The sequence below is a fragment of the Cydia fagiglandana genome, chromosome 1, assembly GCF_963556715.1.
Source record: "Cydia fagiglandana chromosome 1, ilCydFagi1.1, whole genome shotgun sequence".
In the NCBI taxonomy this organism is placed as follows: Eukaryota; Metazoa; Arthropoda; class Insecta; order Lepidoptera; family Tortricidae; genus Cydia; species Cydia fagiglandana.
This window is the reverse complement of record NC_085932.1, coordinates 29,968,734-29,991,945: the sequence shown is the minus strand read 5'-3', so window position 1 is coordinate 29,991,945 and position 23,212 is coordinate 29,968,734. Positions and strand designations below refer to the sequence as shown.

The window sequence follows — 23,212 nt, the reverse complement described above, 5'->3', positions numbered from 1 at the left end:
GCTCACGGAGCTGTCAAGTCAAAGAATGCATTCAAAATTTAGTCGTAGGTATATTTTTATACTTAGCCTGAGACTTCATTAAAATAAATCTTTAATTCGCAATTAGATTAAACAAAATTAACTGTTGTTTAAAATTACAATTGCGTCCATACTTTGCTCCATGATTTGGTTTGATTTTGTTCTCAATATCTATGGAAAAAAGCGGAAACTTGCTTAAAGTCCTAACACACTATCGCACCACATCGCGACCTTAGGGCGGTGCGGTAGTGTGTTACGGCTTTAAAAACAAAAAATCTATTAGTCTATGGAAATCCAACTGACAAATTTTGAAGTTGAATTGAATCGAATTAACGGCACAAGCAAAGGAAACTACTAGTGAGCGTTAAAGCAATTTTCCAGTTTACATTTCGATTAAATCGTTATTTTTGACAAAATTCATCATGTCTGAGTTATTCAACATCTTTGGAGACAGCCTGATGCGCCAGCCAACGAAAAATGTCGCGCGCCAACCGCTATTCAACATCGGTATGTTGTTATCATTTTTATATTGTTAATATTTAATAATGTATGTTTTCAACGCTCGAATTCCCTTTGAATGTAATGTGTTTTTACAGAGAATATGGGCAAATCCGTTTCAACGGGTCCAATCAAGCCCAACGAGCCGTTGAAAAAGGGCGCCGAACCGAAGAAGACTTTCCTTTGTAACAAGGGGAAAGCCCTACAAAGCACGCCTATGCGGCAGGCGTTCACGCCACGGGCAGTCAACGTCGGAGCCCTAATCTACAACGACGCTGACGCCAAGTCTGACAATGCTGTAAACTTTGAAGAGTTGGAGTTCACTAAACCTGTTTACAAATATGGTAAGGAAACCCATTTTCATTTTTATGCAAACAAATCTGAACCATGATAACAGATTCAGATGTAATCTAACATCTTAGACCTTAAGGGAGGTTATACTAAATACAATTAGTAGTGTATGATAATTTTTTTGGCTGAAAATCCTTAAAAGTGATAGTAGTGAATCCTGTATGTTAAACGTAAAAATAAATTTGCTACAAACTGCATTCCTTGTATCCACTAAACATGTTTCTTTTAGTCTGTCTCACTAAAGAGTCACAATGTAGGAGGTATTATTTGCATATTCCAGACAATTACACTAAAGACTGGCTTGACTACCTACCATTGCCAGAGCCCGAGCTGAAGCGGCTGTCGCTGACGCCGCCGCGCACGCCGGCGCCCGACACGCGCCGCACCAGCCTAGACTTTGACTGCTCCTATCAAGATGAATTCTTCACAGGTATGTTATTACAACTGAATTAAAAAGGTATTAATAACTAAATATTTGTTGTCTCCTTGTATTACAGATTACAGGTCCTTATAAAACAGCTCTACATTACCAATGTTTACAATGCTCCACTAGTCAATGAATGAATGAATGTTACCTAAAACAACAAATTAAAAAAAAACTTTACAAATTGAGTTGCATACAAAAGCAGGGCCTTAGGAGACCTAGGATCAAGTCTGTGTATCACAAAAACCCTATTTAGATTTTTTTTATTACCACAGAAAGGGCACTTCCTACAAAACTGAAGTATGACAGTGATTCAGGGACAAATCATGATGTCCATGACACTGTCCCTCTGCTATTTAGGGTTGTCAAAATTCAAGGTCGCAACTTAGGTCGCAAAGGGACTTAAGTTGTGTCAACCCTAATAATTGCTCGGATCAGTACTGAGCCAAATGGAGCCAAGAATGCCCAAAGGCAGCAGTGTCTTCCCACTGTCATTACAAAGAACTTCTTTTTGTTACAGATGATTTCTCAAATGTGAGTATCCCAGATCCAAACGACAGTGACCTGGGCTTGCCGGACATTTATTGAGTTGATTTATTGTCTTATCCCCTTATTCATAAAACTTCACGGACCCGATTTAGTTAAATTATGTTTTATCCCTTTCTTACAAACACATTAGTCAAAACGACAGATAAAGACAAACGATTATTAGCTAATTTAGGTTTGTAGCGCGTTTATGAATAAGGGGGTTAGTGTGTAATGTCTATTTTAATAAGTATTGTTTATTTTGGACACAGTATTAAACTTGTTTAGACATAAAGTAATGAGACTAATGAGTTGTGGACTTTCTATACTTATTAATTTCAAGATTGTAATTTAATAATTTCTTGCCTGTCTGGATAATTTTTACCTAGGTATATAATAAGATTGAATTGAATATGTATAATAAGATTGGTCTATAATATTTACACAATGCACAATATAAATGATTTAACTAATACAAGATTTCCTAAGTCTTGTAGTATTCCAATGTGAGATTATAAATCTTTCTTATTGTATTGTTGCATATTTTTAATTAATTTCATAACTATCCATATTCCTATTTTCTATAAAATACTTACAATTGTAAACTTGAAAGTAGTTAGTCTATAGAAATGATACTGATATGCAAAAATTAATGGTTCTCCTCCAACACATTTTATGTCATGCAGTGTTGCAGTTTAGAATATAATTGTTTTAAGGAAATTAATATAGAACTAGATGTAATGTGCATGTATTTTTCTAGCTTAGCTTGGATGAATATAATAGTATATTTAACCCTTTGACCGCCGTTGTCCGGTATAGAAGACAACGATAGAACGATACGCTGGCGCCGTCGTCTTGTATACAAGACACAAATTCAACCACTGAGTTAATGTGAAAATAATAACAATTACAATTTCATTTACACTCGTGTTCATATTTAAGGTCTTTGTTTTTTCATTTATTTGCTTTTTAAGCCGCTATATAAATCCCTTCTTTTATAATAAGGCATTTAAAAAAATTGCTCCAATTTTCAACATTTTTCATGTTCCTCGTCGCCGTTGTCTTGTATAAAAGACAGCTAGGGATGGGAATGTTAACTCGATATGGGAATTTTTAAAGTAAATATAAAGTCAGAAATATGTTTTTATCTAAGTATTTGAACACTTGTTAATCGCCAATTTTTTTCAACGAATAGTAGGTAACTACTTACTAGAATACGTAGAACGAGAGTCAGATAGGCATAACTATATTTAAAGTTCAGGTAGCTTCTTTAGCTCTATAAAGTAGAGTCAGACAAGTAAATTTGCCATTGTAGATTGTGGACTATTTAATTGCAGAAGAGATAAATAAAAAAAATAATTGATGTTATAGCTTAGTGGGAAGGGATAGACCGCAGCGACCGCTTCGCACAAGTGTGGTACAGGGACATACCTGTTTATCAGACTTTACTTTTATTGTTATAACATTGAAGTTAATGTGTAATTTTTTTGTAACAAGTCGTTGAACGTTTTTTTGATAAGAGTTTACCTATAGATTAATGTAAACCAAACTGAAATTATAATGATAGATTCTAATTCCGGAATAATATCTTCACTCATTAAAAATTCAACCCACGTGTAATTTTCACTAAAACAGTTCCGGTATATTGACTTTATCGACACATGATGCGCAGCTTTAACGTTACGCCAATAAAGTTTACGTACCGACAAGCGCTTACGCCGTTGACCTAGAGACTATTATTACTTGATCCGCGCGGAAACAGTCCTTGTCGGTCTGCATTGCGGGCAGTCCATGGGCGCCGTTGTCTTGTATAAAAGACTTCTCGTACAGCCTAGTGCGGCGATATCACGTCTTGAATCGACATTGTTTAGTGGTTGTTTTTTATGTTAAATCCCTATATTTTAAACATTTTCGGGTGTAAAACATATGTTTAATTTTGGCAATTTGGAATGAAATTAAAACAGGATAAGAACAAAGCTAAATTAAAAAGATTTTTACCATAATATTGTAAATATCGATATCACTATTTGCAATCCCTAAACTTTTTATTAGTTGTTTACTTAAAATTTGCTCTGGCGTGTGAGTGAGCGTCTTTGCGGACTAGGTCCGGCGGCCAAAAGGTTAAGTGTTTTCTAATGACTTGTGATATTTATTACTAATACTTTTTAGAAATGAAAGTACTTTGTAATTAAGAAATGTCTTTAATTTTAATGTACATATATTTTTATTTACAGACATAAATAGTATAAATTTTATAATAAAATTTTCTTATACCATAGGTTATATTAACTGAAGTTGCTTGTGTGCAGGGGCAAACATTATTTACATTTTGCACCAGCATTTTACAGCACATGACAAGTGATGTAATTATGTTCAGTCATATTGAAAGTAGTGATAGTTCCTCTGGAGAGAAATAGATACAAGATGAATATGATTTCGGTTTATTTGATAGCCGATAAAAATCAATGTTCCAACTCTATTGCAATTCCACCCTCTGACTATCATTTCAACAGCAGAACCATTTACACCTTGCTCAGTAGAGAGTTAGCCTTACAAAGATGTTTCTGGTGTCAGCTATGGAATGTTGGTACATTGCATACAAATCAAGCTCTGAGATGTCTAGTGTGAACAGAAAACCTTGATATAAACATTGCTTAGCAAAAATGCTAAGCCTTGCATGGTATCCTTTCAACAATAAATTAACTAATAATATCAACATTAATGGACTATGTTAGATACTTCTTCCCTAAGAACTGGACCTTCTTGTCAAATGCAGGGAGTGTGATGGGTGTGTCCTCTTTATAGAATGGGTTCAGCATCAGCTTGATGTATGCTTCATACACATCTGTGAAGAAATTCTTGATACCATCTTCATTTCGCGCGTCATGGACCATTATGAAGCGCATCTGTGGAATAAGACATTTGTGTTATTATTATTAAATTAGGTATACAACAAAGATCGGATGTGCATATATCAAAAAAAGAAAGGGTTTACCTGACTAGCAGTGACAAAAGCAGACACAAACCACTGGTTGAACTTGTCCACAGACTTCAGGTAAGTGTTAGTGACCTTCCACATATGCTCATCTACGAGATCTAGCGCTGCGTGGGCAATAAACTGGTTCAAGTGCCTGTTGTCTTCTTTCTGGAAGACAATATTGAATATGAAAAATACTTCACTAAATCGGTGTTATATATTTTTATGTAATAATCATTGAGATGAGTATGATGACTTTAGACTTCTTTGAAGCAGTTTTTTCAACAGAATAATTAAAAAGTACCTTAATCTCCTTTGGAACAGGGATGAAATCTTTCTCAAAAATAGGATTGTCCGAATGACCTACAATTACAAAATAGTACGTCCCCGCCATTTCGGGTGGTAGACTTGTTTTGTTAACAAAATAGAAGTGAGATTTAAGGCTCAATAAACAAGAAATCTAAATATTTACGCCTACAGAATGATGAAACTCGACTGACACAAATGTGAAATGTTTCAAACGTAACAAGCGTTCAGTAACCATACTTATGGAAACAGTAAAGACCTACATTCACATAATTAATTATAACACAAAAGTCTTGTTAAAATTTTAGTAAACTTAATAAAACTAAATGTTTTACTACATTGTTTATGCTGAAGTAAGCATCATAATGAAAATTAATTTTAAAATGTAGTAGATACGCATTTAGTTTGAGAACAGACTTGACACTTACAAGAGCTGTCAAACCATTGTCAAGTGTCACACACGACTATAGTAGCGTTCAATTTAAATAAATTACATAAACTCGCTAGTGGAAGATTTAAAAAGGTTTAATATAAAAAAATATAACTTTTGGGCGGGAAAAAAAAAGAAAAAGTTTCATGAAACAAAACTTGTAACAATCGTAACATTGAACTACTGCGTACTTAAAATTGCAGAACTTCCGTAAAATAATGGAAAGTAAGTAGAAAATGCTTTATAAATTAATATGTCAAGTTTCAATTAAATCCTTATAACAAAATGTATAATGTTTTTCAGATTCGTGGTCTACATCGATTGAAAAGTTGATGGTATGGCGGGCAGGTAGTTGGAGTAAATACGATTCTAAAATTACGAAGTGGACACTGAGAATGGTCTACGATGTTCTTATTATTGCATCAAATACAAAAGTATATGAAACACTAAGTCTACACAATAAAATTAAAGGATTTTATAAAGGCGACGTCTTGATACTAATTGTGAGCAATCCAGCACAAGAGGCAAGTGCTTTATTAAAGTACTTAGGTAGGTTAGATATTAAGTTTATTCAAAATTTGACAACATGTTCAATTTGTTTTAATTAATAAAGGTGAGAAAGATTAAGTTTCAAATCAAAGGCGACGTTGCTGAAACTCTGAAGAAACTTAGTCAACATATTCCAATTATTAGTCACAGTTCAACGACAAATGAGAAGGTATTTGAATCTCAGTATCGGAATATAGAAGAGGTGATGAAGAATGCTGTTGAAGCCATAGGTATGATAAGTTAATTTATACTGGGTCAAGCAGATCTCGTCAGTAGAAAAAGGCGGCAAATTTCAAAAACGTAGGCGCGAAAGGATATGGTCCCATAGAAAATTTGAATTTCGCGACTTTTTCTATTGACAAGATTTGCTTGACCATCCATAAATTTGTATATTGTTTTAACAGCTCTGTAATAATAATATAGATGGTCAAGCAAATCTTGTCAGTAGAAAAAGGCGGCAAATTTAAAAAATGTAGGCGTGAAGTGTTATCGTCCCATAGAAAATTTGAATATCGCGCCTTTTTCTACTGACAAGATTTGCTTGACCAAGTTTTATAATAACCATTTTTTTTTCACACGCAGGTAAAACCGGCACACTCGACTTACCTACAGATTTCAATAGCTTTGTAAAGCTATGTCTCTTGGACCCAAAAATGCCTTTAATAATTAATAAAACGCAGAAAATTATAGAAGAATTAAATAAAATTTAAAAGTTTTAGATTATATTTTTGATGATTTTGTTAAATTATTTGTATTTATGAACGCATCGTTAATGTTCTGGCTGTAAACTGTCAAACAACAAAACAAAGTTTGAAATGTGTAACTGTCGTTGGCGATACAAAGTGATTTGTGATTGTTGTTTTATTGTCGAATTATTATAATATCTAAGTGAACAATATTTTATTATGATCCCTACAAGATTTGTCCCGGGGCAGGCTCCCCGAAAATCAAGGTAAGCTTACTCAAAACGTTTCTTACAAATATCTCGAGATTCACAGTAATTAACACCAAGTTATCACAAGTTTTCTTTATATTTAATAAACTGAGTATGCTGATTTCTCAGTGGAGAAATGTGGAGTTAAATGTTCGATAATACAGAATGGAAGGCAGGCAGTCGTTCTTGCCCCGTCGCCTTGGTTCTACCGACCGTCTGTCGGACTCGCGGCGGCCGAGCGGCACGGGGCCGCGGTCCAGCAGCGCCGAGCCGGGGCGCGCCTCGGTCGCCGTCAGCCGGCTGAGTCGCGAGGCTTCGGCTACCAAGCTGCCTGTCAATAGGGTAAGTAAAAAAAAGCACTTGATGCAGGATTTTTTTTATTAATGATTAATATATCGCAGTTAAATGTTAAGAATTAATACTGACAAAGAAAAACAAAGTTAGATAGTCCTGTTCATTAAGTACTTGATCAAATTCTCGCATTCCTTTTCTCATCATGCTAAATTCATGTTTCCTCCTTGGCAATATTTTTCAAGTAACTTAATTTCTTGATTTAACCGCAATCCGAATATTGAATGTTGCTATGATATTAACATTTTCTAGCGGTCCCGCTCCCAGCAAGGAGACTCCCGCTATGGCCAGCCTACTACTACCCCACTCAGAAACAATCAATACTTGAGGCCTACTACTACACCCGTGGTATGACTGTAACACATACTATTTTACATATCTATGCTTTGAACATGTTATTAATTATAATCTTTACATTGTGATCATAATCAAGAGATGAGTATAAGACTATCACCTATGTCATTCAACAATATTTCTGCAAACCATTAAACCATATTTAAGTAAATTGTTTGGTGACAGCAAAAACTCTAATTGCAAAAAAAATTAAATAAAAATCAACCTTGTTTTGGTATTTGTATCTTCATTTACAGCGCACCCCATCAGGAGACAGATCCCGTGGCTGGGAAGCATCTCTTGACAGGGCTCTTGCTTGTGTCACAGTCAAGGATCAAAGGTAAGAATTATTGACTTCAAATAAGAGTAAGTAAGGTAAGAACCGAAACAAAAGAGCTTTATATTATTAGGCCTACTTACATGACTCTGACTTAGACCAACTTTGTTATGGTGCTCTTTAATTTAATTCTATTGTAACCTCTAGCAACATACAACAAAAACTGGCAGTCAAATGATTAATCAGTGATCATTAAACAGACCAATCGCAAACATAGCGTGGCAGCGAGCAGAGCTGTCCCGTGTGCAGGAGGCGCTCGCAGCCCGCGGCGAGGCGGGCGCGGCGCTGGTGCGGCCGCTCACCATCGCGCGCTTCGTGGACGTCGCCGGCGCGCTGCTCACCGCCATCACCGGCGACGACAAGCTCAACAACGACAACTACGTCACTAAGGTAAACGACTAACCCTCATTCAATCAAAGTCGGTTCAATTCCTCATTTTGAAAAAAAGAGGCAGTACAATGTATTAACTTCCCGTCATCTCTGATGAGGTAGTACAGTTTCAGTTTCAGTTTATTTATTCAAGAACAATTTACATCGTGTTTGAATATTCAATATACATATATACAATTATGATTAACCTAGTGAACAAAACAAAAACGCATGCAAGACATACATGATTATTCAATAAATAAATTCTATTATGACATTAAACGTTTCAACAAACAACCACAGCAAATTCATAATAAAGTAAGAAAATAAATAATAATCAATTAAGTATATAAGTTTATGTCAGCAACAATAAATAATAAGTGTTACATTAAAAATCACTAATGTCATAACAAACAAATGTAGACAACAAACCATTAGACTATGTTGAAAGCTATATAAATAAATAAATAAATAAATAAATAAATAAATAAATAAATAAATAAATAAATAAATATTATAGGACATTCTTACACAGATTGACTAAGTCCCACAGTAAGCTCAAGAAGGCTTGTGTTGTGGGTACTCAGACAACGATATATATAATATACAAATACTTAAATACATAGAAAACACCCATGACTCAGGAACAAATATCTGTATCATCATACAAATAAATGCCCTTACTGGGATTCGAACCCAGGACCATCGGCTATATATACTTAGGAAAGCAGATTGGTTTCAACAACAAGAACAATGAACTAGAAGTTGACAGAAGAATCAAAAATACATGGAACAAATATTGGTCTTATAAAGAAATATTTAAAAGTAGCATGCCAATAACTCTTAAAAAGAAGGCTATGGACACCTGCCTCATCCCCAGCTTAACATATGCTTGCCAGACATGGAAGTTCACAGAAAAAATAAAAAATAAAATTATTACTTGCCAGAGGGGAATGGAACGAAGCATGTTGAACATAAAAAAGATACAAAAGATAAGACATAGTAAAATAAAAGCCACAATAAAAGCAATAGATGCTCTAGAACACGCTAGAAAGCTAAAATGGAGATGGGCTGGACATGTGGCTCGCCTTAAAGACCACAGATGGACAGCCATAGTCACGAACTGGAAAGGCCCAGACGGTAAGCGCCGAAAAGGCAAACCAAACATGCGCTGGGAGGAAGACATGAAAAGAATTGCTGGTCCAAATTGGAAAAAAATAGCACAAGACCGTGAAAAATGGATATCTTTGGAAGAGGCCTTCACCTAACGGGTTCCTACAAATTAAATCAACTTAAATATATTAACAAACTTATGTATAACAAAAGGAAATAAAAGGCTTTTTATTTATTATTATTTATTTATAATGTCATAACAGCATTTTTCTAACAAATATACTTTTAACTTATCTCTAAAAGTTGCGGCGCATTTTAAAACTTTAAAATCTGTAGGCATCTTGTTAAACAATCTGACCGCTTGAACTCTGGCGCTGTGTTCTACAACCTCCAGTCTCGGAGCTAATTTTGGAGTCAAGTTCTTAGTCCTAGAGGCTTCCCGCAACACCATTTCGGATTCCGTTTCATAACGATTTCGATGCTTGATAACATCCGTTAAAAGAACTAGTATGTAGAGGCTAGGTACAGTAAGTATTCTCAGACTCTTAACCCTTTGACCGCCGTTGTCCGGTATACAAGACAACGAGAAAACGATACGCTGGCGCCGTCGTCTTGTATACAAGACACAAATTCAACCACTCCGTTAATGTGAAAATAGATAGATAGATAGATAAACACTTTATTCATTTCCACAACATACATGGTAATTACACAGAGAGATTTATTAAATGCAGCTTAAATTAAAAGAAAAACTATTATACACGATAAACTATTATACAAAAAAGGACATAACCATGTGTCGTGGCAGAGAATTGGCGCTGGCTCAGCATGATGATGCGGCAAGCCACATCGCTGATATTCTGCCAGGACCTTACATAATGTGCAACGCTTTATGATGTACCTTATGTTTATGTAGTATTTGTGTAAGTGTTGTGTTAGTGTGATTTAGTATGTGTAATTGTGTATATATGCGAGTCGCGGCAATATCTTTTAAATTGTGTGATCTGGTTTTTTACGTGAAAGTAACATAAGTGACATATATATAAGTATAAGTACATTTAAAGAAACATCAAAAAATGAATGAATGAATGAAGACAAGGGAGTTTCAGCCTTTTTCTTTTTGTTCTTTTAAAAGGTGTAGACGATAGTTGTTTTTGAAACTAAGTTTATTTCGTAAGCGACGGATCGGTGGAGGAATATTGTTCCAGCATTTACTAGCACGGTACCGAAAACTCCCCCTAAAAGCAGCGGAGCTGTGCCTGGGAACCAGTAAAACGACCGCTCGTGACGTTCTAGGTTGGTGGTGGGTATTAGAGAGCCATACGAGTTTTTTAAAGAGATAAGAGGGCTGTTTCGTTTGGATAGTGTCAAATAGCAGGCATGCAAACATAAGTTCTTGTCGAGCGGCCATTTTTAACGTATCCGAGTTATTAAGGTATGGTGTGATGTGTGTCCTAGGAGGTATTTTGAAACAATATCTCGCGCAAGCATTTTGTACTCTTTGAATGAGACGCTGTGAACGAGCCAGAAGGCATGGGCCAAGTGCAGTGAGACAATAATTCAGTTTGGATAAAACCAAGGATTCACAGAGTCTCAATCGAAGGTTGACACTGAGAAAGTTTCGGATGTTATATAAAAGTTTTAAGCGATATAAACAGTTGCGAGCGGTTTCTACCACGTGATTTTCAAACCGCAGATTAGTATCAAACAAAAGTCCTAGATTTCTTGCTTCATCGACACGAGCTACCCTTACATCATTAACCAGTATAATTGGATCTTTATTAATAATAGCATTTGCCTGTTTTTGAGACCCGAGCACCATGTATTTCGACTTTGTTGGATTTAATACGAGACAATTTGTAGAGGACCATCCTGATAATCGTTTTAAGTCATCATTTACCTTTTCTACTGCCGAAGCGATATCACTGGGGTGGAAAGACAAAAATATTTGTAAATCATCAGCATATAGCTGGTATTTGCAATGCTTTATACAATTTATAATGTCACTGCTATATAGGATAAATAAAAGGGGACCTAGAATGGACCCCTGAGGGACTCCTCTATTTACCGGACATGGATTGGACGCCGAACAAGAACCATCCCCACCCGTCAATTTAACGATTTGCTTACGATCTTTGAAGTAACTTTCGAACCAGCGTACTGAATGATCATCAAAACCATAATAGCGTAATTTAGAAAGCAGAAGCGAAATGTTGATACAATCAAATGCCCTCGAAAAATCTAATAACACCATTATCGTACCCTTTCCCATATCCTGCGCCGCCAGGACCTCATCAATGACATCAAGGAGGGCTGTGGAGGTACCTCGTTTCTTCCTAAAGCCTGATTGGTTTTCGGGTAAAATATTATTAGATTCTAAATATTTTGACACTTGATCATACACTACCTTTTCCATTATTTTCGATAGGTAAGGTAAGATACTAATAGGGCGCAAATCTTTTAGGTCCCTTGGGTCGTTTACTTTTGGTATTGGGCGAACTATGGCTGTCTTCCAGACTAAAGGTACTTCGGCTGTTAGTATGGAAGTGTTTATCAAGTCCGTTATTGTTGGTAAAGTCAGTGGAAGTGTCATTAATATCATGTCGAATGTAATCTCATCATACCCCATAGCGTTAGATTTGGTATTAAGTAACAATTTGGTTACGAACGTGTCGTCGACAGTACTGAGACTAAAAGTGAAAGAGCCATATCGTAGGGTATCAAAGTACGTTAAAGTGACAGCATCAACCACGTCACTGCCTGGAACCTTTATAAAATGATTATTTATAACTGTGGGATCGTTGAATATATGTGGCAAGCTCGATTTATTCTTAATATTAGGAATTACATTTTCTTTTAAATTTTTCCAAAGAGTTTTAGGATTCTTCAAATTATTATTGATATGCTGCTCGAAGTAGTTTTTTTGTTCAAAATGCAAACTAGTCTTTACCAGGTGTTTTAATGATTTATAATTATGTTTATCAGAGGCTTGTTTACTTTGTTTATATTTTTTATGTGCCTCATTACGAAGACTCATCATATAACGAACGTTGTCAGTAAGCCATGGCTTGGCTGCTTCTTTTATGACTATTTTCTTAACTGGAGCATATGAGTCAAAAATATCCAAAACATAATTGTTGAATAAAACTAGCTTGTCTTCAACTGACCCTTGACCTGTGATATTTTGCCAGTGTAATTGGCTTAAATGACGATTAAAGTGTTCCAAATTTATTTTATTTAGGCATCTATTTAAATAAAATGTTGGCGCAGGCTTGAGTGTCTTAATGTTTACGTTAATGAATGCCATTGCGTGGCCACCCAGTTCTTCAATATGATCAACCTCGGCATTAAGAATCGTAGCATCAGAACAGATTAAATCGATGAGAGTGGAACTGTGCTCTGTAAAATGCGTTGGCTCAGTGATATAATTAAGTAAATTGTTACAAGCTAAAAATTGTTGCAGCCGCTTGGTCTTACAGTCATTCGGGTCCAGCAGATTCACGTTAAAGTCACCGCTGAGAATGATATGGTCATACTGTGAAAATGATACGATTGTTTCACTAAGCGCGTCCAGAAATATATCCAAACTAAGCCAGGGTGGACGGTAGGCTGTTCCTATCATGAAGGTAGTTTTATTTATTTTGATTCTTAGCCACATTTGCTCCACGTCAGGATGAGTTGGGCACTTACAGGTACGCGCATTTAGATGACTTTTAATATAAAAACCAACTCCACCACCGCCCTTTCTTGTCCCGAGCCTGCGAGGGGTATGTCGCAACCTATACCCCGGCCCAGACGGCGCACGTTCTTCCTGACCTTGTTGCAACCAGGTTTCATTTATAGCAATGATTTCCGGTTTATGTTGCTCCACTGCGACGGAAAACTCATTATGTTTGTGCAGACTGCATAAAGATCCTGCATTAAAATGCCCAAATCTAAAATACTTGTGTTTTATTTTGAATAAAAATAAATACCAAATTGATTAAATAGGGGTTTAGTATTTTTGTGTGAGCAGGATGCTACTATGTAGAATAGAATAGTGTGCATGTCAAGTAGTGATAAAATGAGTTTCATTGCCAAAACAATATCATATTTATGAAATATTCCAATTACTTCCAATTTAAATACACATTTCTGTCGGATATTATTAACAATATCACTGAGAGATCTCATTAAAATTTCATTATCAATCCAGAAATAAATTGTAATATAATCTAAATACTTTCCTACATACGAGTGAACATTAAATATCCAATAAAATTGCCATATTAGCACCATAATAAAAGATCTCAATGTAAGTACAATATTCGAGCAGCTATTATTTATTTTAGATATCTTAGAAGCACCAAAAATGTCACTAAAGCTATAAAACAAAAATAATATCAATTGCAAATTCTTTTACACTCTTGTTCATATTTTAGGTCTTTGTTTTTTCATTTATTTGCATTTTAAACAAATATGTAAATCCATTCTTTTATAATAAGGCATTTAAAAAACTTGCTCCAAATTTCAACGTTTTTTATGTCCCTCGACGCCGCTGTCTTGTATACAAGACAGCTAGGGATGGGAATGTTAACTCGATATGGGAATTTTCAAAGTAAAATAAAGTCAGAAATATGTTTTTATTTAAGTATTTGAAACCTTGTTAATCGCCAATTGTTGGTAAAGAGTAGGTAATTACTTACTAGAATACGTAAAACGAGAGACAGATAGGCATAATAACTATATGTAAAGTTCAGGCAGCTTCTTTAGCTGTAAAAACTAGGGTCAGACAAGTAAATTTCCCCTTGTGGATTGTTGACTAATTGCAGAAAAGATAAATAAATAAATAAAATAAATAATTGATTTTATTTTGAGCTGATAGCGTCGTAGTGGGAAGGGATAAACCGCAACGACCGCTTCGTATAAGACTAGTACAGATGGACATACCTATTTATCAGACTTTAGTTTTTTGTTAAAAGTAAGTACCTATCTAACATTGACATCAATGTGTTATTTTTTTATAACAATTCGTCGTTAATTTGGTAAGATTTTAGTAGATTAATGTATACCAAACTGAAATTATAATGAATGATTCTAATTCCGGAATAATTTCTTCACTCATTGAAAATTCAACCCACGTGTAATTTTCACCAAAACAGTTCCGGTATATTTACGTTATCGACACATGATGCGCGGCTTTAACGTTACGCTAATAAAGTTTACGTACCGACAAGCGCTTACGCCGTTGACCTAGAGGCTATTATTACTTAATCCGCGCGGAAACAGTCCTTGTCGGTCTGCACTGCGGGCAGTCCATGCGCGCCGTTGTCTTGTATAAAAGACTTCTCGTACAGCCTAGTGCGGCGATATTACGTCTTGAATCGACATTGTTTAGTGGTTGTTTTTGATTATAAATCCCTATGTTTTAAACATTTTCGGGTGTAAAACATATGTTTAATTTTGGCAATTTGGAAATAAATTAAAGCTGGATAAGAACAAAGCTAAATTGAAAAGATTTTTACCATAAATTGTAAATATCGATAACACTATTTGCAATCCCTAAACTTTTTATTAGTTGTTTACTTAAAATTTGCTCTGGCGTGTGAGTGAGCGTCTTTGCGGACTAGGTCCGGCGGCCAAAAGGTTAAAGTGTTCTCTACAACTTCCCCATGGAGGAAGCCTAGTGATAGCACGTATAGCATCTTTTTGGGCCACGAAAGCGCGATTTATGTTGTATCTGTAGCTATTGCCCCAAAGTTTTATACTGTAGCGGAGTTTGGATTCTACAAGAGCAAAGTACACCATCCTAAGTTGTTCAACAGTCAATTCATCCCTAAGGCTGCGAATAGCATAACAACGTCCTACTTCAAATGAAGTAAACATTATAAGCTCTAAATAAGTCTAATAAATAAATATTAACAAATATATATTAATAAATAAATATTATATATTATTATATATTATTAATAATTTTAGAAAAGCAGTTAATTTTTAAAAGTTTTAAGGTATTAACACTTTCAGTGTCAAGCGCCCCATTTCCAATACAAACGGAACCCACACAGCGAATTTTTAGCACTGAATGTGTTAAAAAAAGACATTTTTAGGGTTCCATACCCAAAGTATATTTAAATTAAATTTTACAGTTTGTTACAAAATTATCTAAAACCTAGACAGATGCTTTCGAAATTATACTATCTAGAACTTTTGTAACTTAGGCAATTTCTTGGGTCACTATAAAATGTAATTACTAAACTTCATCACATTTTGAAATTGCTTCTTATTTCCTGCAGCTGCCGCACATGTGCAAGCGCCTGCTGTACCCGGGCACGGTGTCCAAGTCCTGGCTGAAGGCCGTCAACACGCTGCACGCCTTCCCGCAGGCGTTGGCGCTCATCGCTTACCTGTTGGATCTACTACGGCGGATTGTACGTATACTAAGCAGTGATTTTATTTAACTTGCCCTGTTGGTATGTTAGTGTGGATCAAATCTTGGAAGCCAAAGACCACTTTCAGATTTCCGATTGGTCTGAAATTTTGCATACATATGTAAATCGGATGACAATGCAATATCTAGACACGCGGCAGCGTGTCAAGCCAAGTTCAAGCAAAGGAACTGGCTAGCCAGCGCCGAGTGTAATATTACACGAACCACTTGGTGCCACTTTTGACCCTTCTATAACTCAAAACATCTTTGACGTAAACACATAAAACTACGTGTGTTTAATTATATCCATAAGGATATCTAGAAGCCCAAATTTCATGAAGCTAGCTCAAACGGTTATAAAGGTATGAAGGTCAAAAAGTCGTAAATTTTAAGACTGACTTATGACTTATAGTACCTAAACCTAACCTACTTCCAGATGACCTAGAAGGATGAAATTTGGAATCCAGCTTGGTTATTGTGTGTAACCGTAGGAAAAAATCTAAAAATAAAATAAAGTTAAAAAATAGGGGGGGTCCCCATACAAAAAAACCACTTTTTATTGGGACTGACATATAAGTACCTAAACCTAACCTACTTCCAGATGACCTAGAAGGATGAAATTTGGAATCCAGCTCGGTTATTGCGTGTAACCGTAGGAAAAAATCTAAAAATAAAATAAAGTTTAAAAATAGGGGGGGTCCCCATACAAAAAAAACATTTTTTATTGGGACTGATATAAGTACCTAAACCTAACCTACTTCCAGATGACCTAGAAGGATGAAATTTGGAATCCAGCTCGGTTATTGTGTGTAAGCGTAGGAAAAAATCTAAAAATAAAAAAAAGTTAAAAAATAGGGGGGGTCCCCATACAAAAAAATATTTTTTTATTGTAGCGTTGGAACCGTTACAAGCAGATATTTGAAACTACCCCAATATATGTATTATTATATTTGCTATATTAAAATAAAGTTTAGTCAAAAAATAAGTGGTGTCCCCATACAAAAAACTTTTAATACGCTCTAAACAACCGGCCAACGGTGTGTCGTCGGCGGCGCGCGGTACCACATAATTATACAAAGAACAGAAGTAAAAACCATACAGCGGAAACACAAGAAAAAACATTAAATCTCAATACCTGCCTAGTTTTCTTTACAAAAAGTATTGATATCCCACCAAAAACATAAATGTAAAAAAGGAGAGCCAAGTTCAATACAAAAATTATGCTTGGCTGTGGGGCTCGCCGCAAAAAGAATGGAGATCTAAATGAGTGCCACTGCCAAGTTCTATGCAAAATCCAAATATGTATTTATAGGAACAAAATAACATTATAAACAAGTATTAAACTCTATTTCCTTGCTTTATTGGATACCTATAACAATTGCTGTTATTTAAAAAAATGTGAGATCTTAAAGTAGGTTAGATTTGGCTTGGCCAGGTTTTATCAGAATTACAATATATATAAAATGATTGATATAATGAAAACTGGCCAAGTCAAATCTAACCTACTTTAAGATCTCACATTTTTTTAAGTAACAGCAATTGTTATAGGTATCCAATAAAGCAAGGAAATAGAGTTTAATACTTGTTTATAATGTTATTTTGTTCCTATAAATACATATTTGGATTTTGCATAGAACTTGGCAGTGGCACTCATTTAGATCTCCATTCTTTTTGCGGCGAGCCCCACAGCCAAGCATAATTTTTGTATTGAACTTGGCTCTCCTTTTTTACATTTATGTTTTTGGTGGGATTATGATGACATGGAGCTGATCTGCTGATGAAGACAGGAGGTGGCCATGGGAACTCTGTAATGAAGCAACGCAAAGTAATTGTGTTTGGAGTTGTTAGAATTGTCTCTATGAGTATTAGTTGCATGTGGAATGAAAAGTACCTACAGCAGCAAAAATATGAAATTTTTGCCAAAAACTTATTTCTAAGAGTATAAAATTATATGAATAGTAGGAAGTGACAAAAGATTCACTGAGGTCGTACAAGCTGAAAATGTTCATAGATATTGTCACCTCTCTTTAATAGCGATATATCTTATAATATAAAATTATCATAAATCAATGGAAATGATATTATTATCATATTTTCAAACTAATTTAAATTGTAATTTTAATGCCTAACTAATTAGATTTGTATATTCAATGTTATTATGTATAGGTACTTTAGTTCTTAGCTCTTAAGTGTATTGCAATACCCTCACAGGGTGGTATTGAGACATGTAATGATTTACACATAAGACCTTTTGTACACACACTACCTAAGCAAGGCATAAATAAATATATAGCTTTGTGGTGAACCGCTTATGTAAATGAATGTTAACAAGTGCCAATATGAAAGTGTCCCTCGGTTGACCGCAGGAAGCGCCAGTGAGCGACGAGTGGCTGTACGGGGACACCGACGATCTGAGCCAGCTGAGGCGCGAGTACCTCCGCAAATGCTTCATCAGGTGCGTATATTATACAGAATGAAATTTTATTCACCATCAGCCATACTCTTCTTCTAGTTGTTTTCGCTATATACAGGGTGACCTTAGCCATTGGACAAACCCTGAAATCCCACGTAGGGTTACTTCTCAGAAATGCTCTAATGGTAATATTTTTTTAATTAGAACAAAAGATAAAAAAAAAATTATCAAACAAAAGTTAAGTTATATCACTTATATCCAATAATCGACAACAAAACGAAACACACTGTATTAATGATTGGCAGTGCTTTTGACAATTTGTTTGAAAATGTGCGGCAATGATGACATTTGTCAAAAGTCAGAAACTTATTAATGTCATAAATAAAAAAGATAATCGAAAAGAAGGTTTCATACTATTTATTACCTCAAGAGCAACTAACAGATACAGGTTGCTACAAAGTAAAAAAATCGTAATTTGTTAATTTCTTCGTAACCGCTACACCGATTGTCTAAATACCCTAATGCATATGTGTATTTCGGCTTTGTCCAATGGCTAGGGACACCCTGTATATTTTTTTTAACTTTATTAAAAAAAAAATTTTTGGCTTATTGTAATATATTATGACACAGGTTCCAAATGCCGGATGCCGAATACGAAGATTTAACAGAGGAGTACCTGCAGCAACTGAAACAGCTGCTCGGCACCGATGATGAGAAAATACGAGAACTCCAAGAAGCTATCAAACGTGAGTATCTCACGACCCCTTCCTAATCTAGGGGGTGATAAAAGCGGAATCGCTTCGAGGAAAATGCTGCGTGAAGCAACTCGGTCTGTGTAAGAATTAGAGATGCAACAGATACCGGATGTTCTAACCATCGGCCGTTTGTTGAAATTTGAACTTTAATAGCTGTCAATAGAGTTAAATATCATATCCGCCATATATGGCTTCGTATGCGGTAAGGGGTTAAATCAAATGTCAATAAAATGAAATTCAGGTCAAGGATTACACTAGTTTTTGAGTGTATTTTATGAAAATTGAAACGTATTAATATTTCGTTTTCACCGTTATTAAGATCAATATTTTAAACATTACTTTACTTTTTAACTACCAGATCAAGAGCAAGCCCTATCGGAAGAGATGGAGTCATCAGCCTGCGCCCGCGCCAGCGAGGCCGGCCGAGTCGCGCGACGCGACGCACTCGTGCAGGCGCTGCGCGGCGCGCGCATGAACATACAGAACGGAAAGGCTATGCTCGAAGCGGCCCGAGCTGAGGCCAGAGACAAGGCCAATGAGATTAAGGCTGTGGACGTGGAAATTGCTCGTGCTACGTAAGTAAAAACACTTTTTATCATGGGATAAAATCATGAAATCTTCAAAATTTATTCGTACAGATTTTTTCAGGATAAAGATAAGATAAAAGATAAAAATTCGGCTCTCATTGACATAGAAACCAAAGTTATTATTTTTAATATTTTTTGATTGAAATAGGTTTTGCCCAGCATTATTGTGGTAACTTTTGAATTTGGAACGATTTGGAATTTTGAATTCGGAAAAAATGTATGGAGCAGGGAAAAAATCTATTTATTTAAAAAACCGCAATAATCCAGTAACTTTGTCGAATTTTGTAACCTGGCTCTTGCGTCAAATCCGGTAGTTCTGATTTTTTGTAGACTTGTTTATGATGTTGGCCCAATGAATAATCCAAGTTTGTGACTTCGAGCGCCGAACGCAACTTTGTCAAAAATCGAATAAACCGCATTATTATAAAATTTTGAAAGGCTTTATCTCGGAAAATATTAGATGTACAGAGACAATTCTAGTGTCTTATTGTAGCAAATTTAGTCTACTTCAAAAGCACCCTAGGAAGTTACTATCAAAAACTAGTACTTAGGGTTATAATCGCCCAAATCTAAAAAAAATTGCGGTTTATTCGATTTTTGACAAAGTTGCGTTCGGCGCTTGAGGTCACAAACTTGGATTATTCATTGGGCCAACATCATAAACAAGCTTGCAAAAAATCAGAACTACCGGATTTGACGCAAACGCAAAATGTATAATTTTACTGTATTACAATACAAACCGTAATATCCTCGCAGATGGTTATAATACGAATTATTTGTGATTCTTTGGCATACTACATATTTGCGTTTTTTTTTTTAATCGTTAATTGTTTCTACGGAAAAGTGCCAAAAATGGTTATATTGGGCCAACGAAGTGTCTACCAGTACTTTTATTCAAAGGCAACTTGTGTCATTTTCAGTGCTGAAACAGCGCAACTGAGAAAAGAATTGGAGTCGCAAACTATGTCGGTGGAGGAGCGAAGCCGTCTGTTGGACGAGGTGGACTACGCGGCGCGTGTCTACGAGTCCAAGAGGGTTCTGGCCGAACAAATTGCTAAGGTAAGATACAAACACCAACACTCTGTCTGTCGGTGGACCTTATGCCTTTTGTAATAAGATTTACCAACTATTAGTTAAAAGTGTAGGCGATGGTACCGTTCTAATTAACTAAGCGCCGCTTACACCATCCCACTAAGGCCCCCCCCACATCTAGCGTCGGCGTCTGGTCAGCGCTATGGAAAATGACGTCGCTGCGCAGTTGCGTCGACGTTGCGTCGAGCAGCGGCCATAGAATTGTAGATGCCGACGCTCGAAAGGCGCCAGATGTGGGGGGGCCCTAACCCGGGGTTGACTGGTTAAACCGTTAACCCAGTGTCAAATTGTACTACTAACCATGGTAACTCCAGGTTTAACTGGTTAACCCCGAGTAAGTGAATGGTGCAAGCGGCCCTAATAGAGTTTAAGGGCTTATTTGGTGTCATATTCTGATTAGGAAAAAATAGATTTTTTTTTACATTATTGTTAAAACAATGCAAAAATAATAAAGATTAATATGTTCACAGATGGTGCACAGCAGGGAAACGGAGCTGGCTCTGTGGCAGAAGAAAACTCTGGACAGTTGTGTGGAATACAAGCAGGGGCTTATCCATCTCAGCGCGCAGTTCCCGCAGGTAGCCGCGATGGCCGTTGACGAAACGTGAGTACAAAAATTAATAGGTCTTGACATAGAACCCTTCTAAAAAAAATACTTTTGAAATTAGAATAACGAATGAAACGAATATTATACAGGAGTAAAAAAATGGAAATACTTTAAAATAAAATGAATGATTGGATTTACTAAGAGACGGTTTCATGATGTATTTATGTATATACTTCATAACGCGTAACAATCGTCATAAAATATAAGTGACTATGTCTAATATCTTGTTCAACGCGCAAACTCAAGATGTTTTGGTAACTGTCGTAGATAAGCATTTTACAGTGGGTATTTCTATTTACAGCAAGCTGATGGATCCGTCCAGTTTATCAGCGGCCAGTTCAGCGCTAGAAGCCTTGAAACAGCTGTCCAGCCAACTCACACAACGCCGAGCCCAGCTCGCCAGGACTCGCTCCAACCTCGCCATGCAACGGCAGGCTAAACTGGTATGTTGTAATGTTAACCAAAAGAAAGGTCTTCCAGTCAAATTTCTTTTAAAAGTTAATATTTGTGTGCTTTAAATATTTATTATTCCATTATCTAGAGTAATCTAGACCCAGTTCTTGTGAAATTTATCAGAAATATTGAGATAAGTATTTTTAATTACAATTTATAATGGGTTATTATTTGATTTACCATGGAAATCTATTGTTCTGACTTCCCAATATTTCTCCGGCATGGCATCTTCATGAAGTAACATTCTGTGCTCTCTGAAAATAAGCTGGTATTACACCAAAATATACACACAATTTTATTATTTACTTGTACAATTACTAAAATTTCTCAATAATATATATCAATAATATATTTTTTTTATTTTTGCTGATTGATTGTAACAATGTCATTTTTATAAATTGGTTTTTTGATAGGGTTTTGTACGAAATCATTAACGCCAACCTCCATAACTTCACAGGAAGAAGCCAGAACCGCAATAGCGGACTTAAAAACAAAAATACTCGCAGCGGAACAAGCTCGCGAGGCCGACACCACCGCCGAGGCCGCTGAAGAGGCCGCCGCGGCACAATATGAGGCCGAAGCCACCGCTAAGCTACAGGCCTATAAGGAAAAGGACGAGGAGTTCAGGAAGGTGCATGAGGAGATGGTGTTCTGGAAGAAACAGGATGAAGCGTAAGTATAAAATACAATTATAAGGCAAAGCTGGCCGAGGCCACTTGAGAAGCCGCCGCGATTGGACCGGGGCTTCGGCCTCGTATTGTGATACGAGGCCGAAGCCACTGTCCAATTACAGGCTTACAGAGAAAAAGATGAGGAATTCAGGAGGCGTGCATAGGTGAGCGCACGTGATTATGTCTTGTTTCAGTTTGTTTTCCATCGTATTTTCTTGGAAACGTTCGTATTTCTCATGCTAGTTCAGTCAAAGTCAGTACTTTTTGTATCAAAACAGACTGAAATAGCAAGACACGTTCGTAAGTTTCCGTCAAAATACGTTGGAGGGACGGGGGAGGGGCAGCCGCCTGGCGACGCCCATGAGCCCTCCTAATACTTTTATTTAAAAGATATAATTTATTTCCCAGTTGGAAGGCGAAGTTGTCGGCCATGCACGAATACATCCGCTCACTAAAGGAGACCCTGCCCACAATGCTGCAGGAGGCCTACAAAGCGAGGGCCGAGCTGGTGGCCGAGAGCCTCGCACAGTGGAAAAACACCGTCGGCCTCGCCGAATAACCTATATATATGCCTTAGTTATGTGTACTTGTATTGTATTTTTATTTAGGAATATTTGTGAATTTAAGAGTTCTTTTATTCAATATCTGAAAAATTTCTTTCGTTTATCAAATACTATAATTTCTAGTTCTACCTACTCTAATGTTATAGTAAA

At 36.2% G+C, this 23,212-nt stretch overlaps 3 protein-coding genes across 3 annotated transcripts; 2 read left to right on the top strand and 1 right to left on the bottom strand.

The window, feature by feature from the left end:
- The first annotated feature begins 364 nt into the window (after positions 1-364).
- On the top strand, positions 365-1,914 carry LOC134671558 (uncharacterized). The gene is made up of 4 exons (XM_063529419.1): positions 365-525; positions 615-860; positions 1,148-1,297; positions 1,812-1,914. The coding sequence occupies exons 1-4, from the start codon at positions 441-443 to the stop codon at positions 1,877-1,879; spliced, it is 549 nt and encodes a 182-aa protein (XP_063385489.1). The 5' UTR covers positions 365-440; the 3' UTR covers positions 1,880-1,914.
- A 2,083-nt stretch (positions 1,915-3,997) lies between these two features.
- On the bottom strand, positions 3,998-5,299 carry LOC134669505 (trafficking protein particle complex subunit 2). The gene is made up of 3 exons (XM_063527098.1): positions 5,098-5,299; positions 4,812-4,961; positions 3,998-4,722 (listed from the first exon to the last, which is right to left on the bottom strand). Exons 1-3 carry the CDS (start codon positions 5,185-5,187, stop codon positions 4,543-4,545), a joined length of 420 nt encoding a protein of 139 aa, XP_063383168.1. The 5' UTR covers positions 5,188-5,299; the 3' UTR covers positions 3,998-4,542.
- A 1,618-nt stretch (positions 5,300-6,917) lies between these two features.
- On the top strand, positions 6,918-23,079 carry LOC134671552 (uncharacterized). The gene is made up of 14 exons (XM_063529414.1): positions 6,918-7,030; positions 7,177-7,354; positions 7,616-7,711; positions 7,954-8,036; positions 8,234-8,423; positions 15,788-15,922; positions 18,288-18,376; positions 18,965-19,080; positions 19,448-19,664; positions 20,597-20,735; positions 21,239-21,372; positions 21,677-21,818; positions 22,286-22,500; positions 22,908-23,079. The coding sequence occupies exons 1-14, from the start codon at positions 6,984-6,986 to the stop codon at positions 23,056-23,058; spliced, it is 1,932 nt and encodes a 643-aa protein (XP_063385484.1). The 5' UTR covers positions 6,918-6,983; the 3' UTR covers positions 23,059-23,079.
- Positions 23,080-23,212: the final 133 nt, after the last annotated feature.

Excerpts from the sequence above, each read along its gene's own strand:
- LOC134671552 (XM_063529414.1), top strand. The coding sequence starts at position 6,984 with ATGATCCCTACAAGATTTGTCCCGGGGCAGGCTCCCCGAAAATCAAG. Across the intron at positions 19,081-19,447 it reads ACTCCAAGAAGCTATCAAAC|ATCAAGAGCAAGCCCTATCG; the intron begins GTGAGTATCTCA and ends TTTAACTACCAG. Across the intron at positions 19,665-20,596 it reads GTGGAAATTGCTCGTGCTAC|TGCTGAAACAGCGCAACTGA; the intron begins GTAAGTAAAAAC and ends TGTCATTTTCAG.
- LOC134669505 (XM_063527098.1), bottom strand. The coding sequence starts at position 5,187 with ATGGCGGGGACGTACTATTTTGTAATTGTAGGTCATTCGGACAATCCT. Across the intron at positions 4,962-5,097 it reads CTGTTCCAAAGGAGATTAAG|AAAGAAGACAACAGGCACTT; the intron begins GTACTTTTTAAT and ends ATTGTCTTCCAG. Across the intron at positions 4,723-4,811 it reads CTTTTGTCACTGCTAGTCAG|ATGCGCTTCATAATGGTCCA; the intron begins GTAAACCCTTTC and ends CTTATTCCACAG.
- LOC134671558 (XM_063529419.1), top strand. The coding sequence starts at position 441 with ATGTCTGAGTTATTCAACATCTTTGGAGACAGCCTGATGCGCCAGCCA. Across the intron at positions 861-1,147 it reads TAAACCTGTTTACAAATATG|ACAATTACACTAAAGACTGG; the intron begins GTAAGGAAACCC and ends TGCATATTCCAG. Across the intron at positions 1,298-1,811 it reads TCAAGATGAATTCTTCACAG|ATGATTTCTCAAATGTGAGT; the intron begins GTATGTTATTAC and ends TTTTTGTTACAG.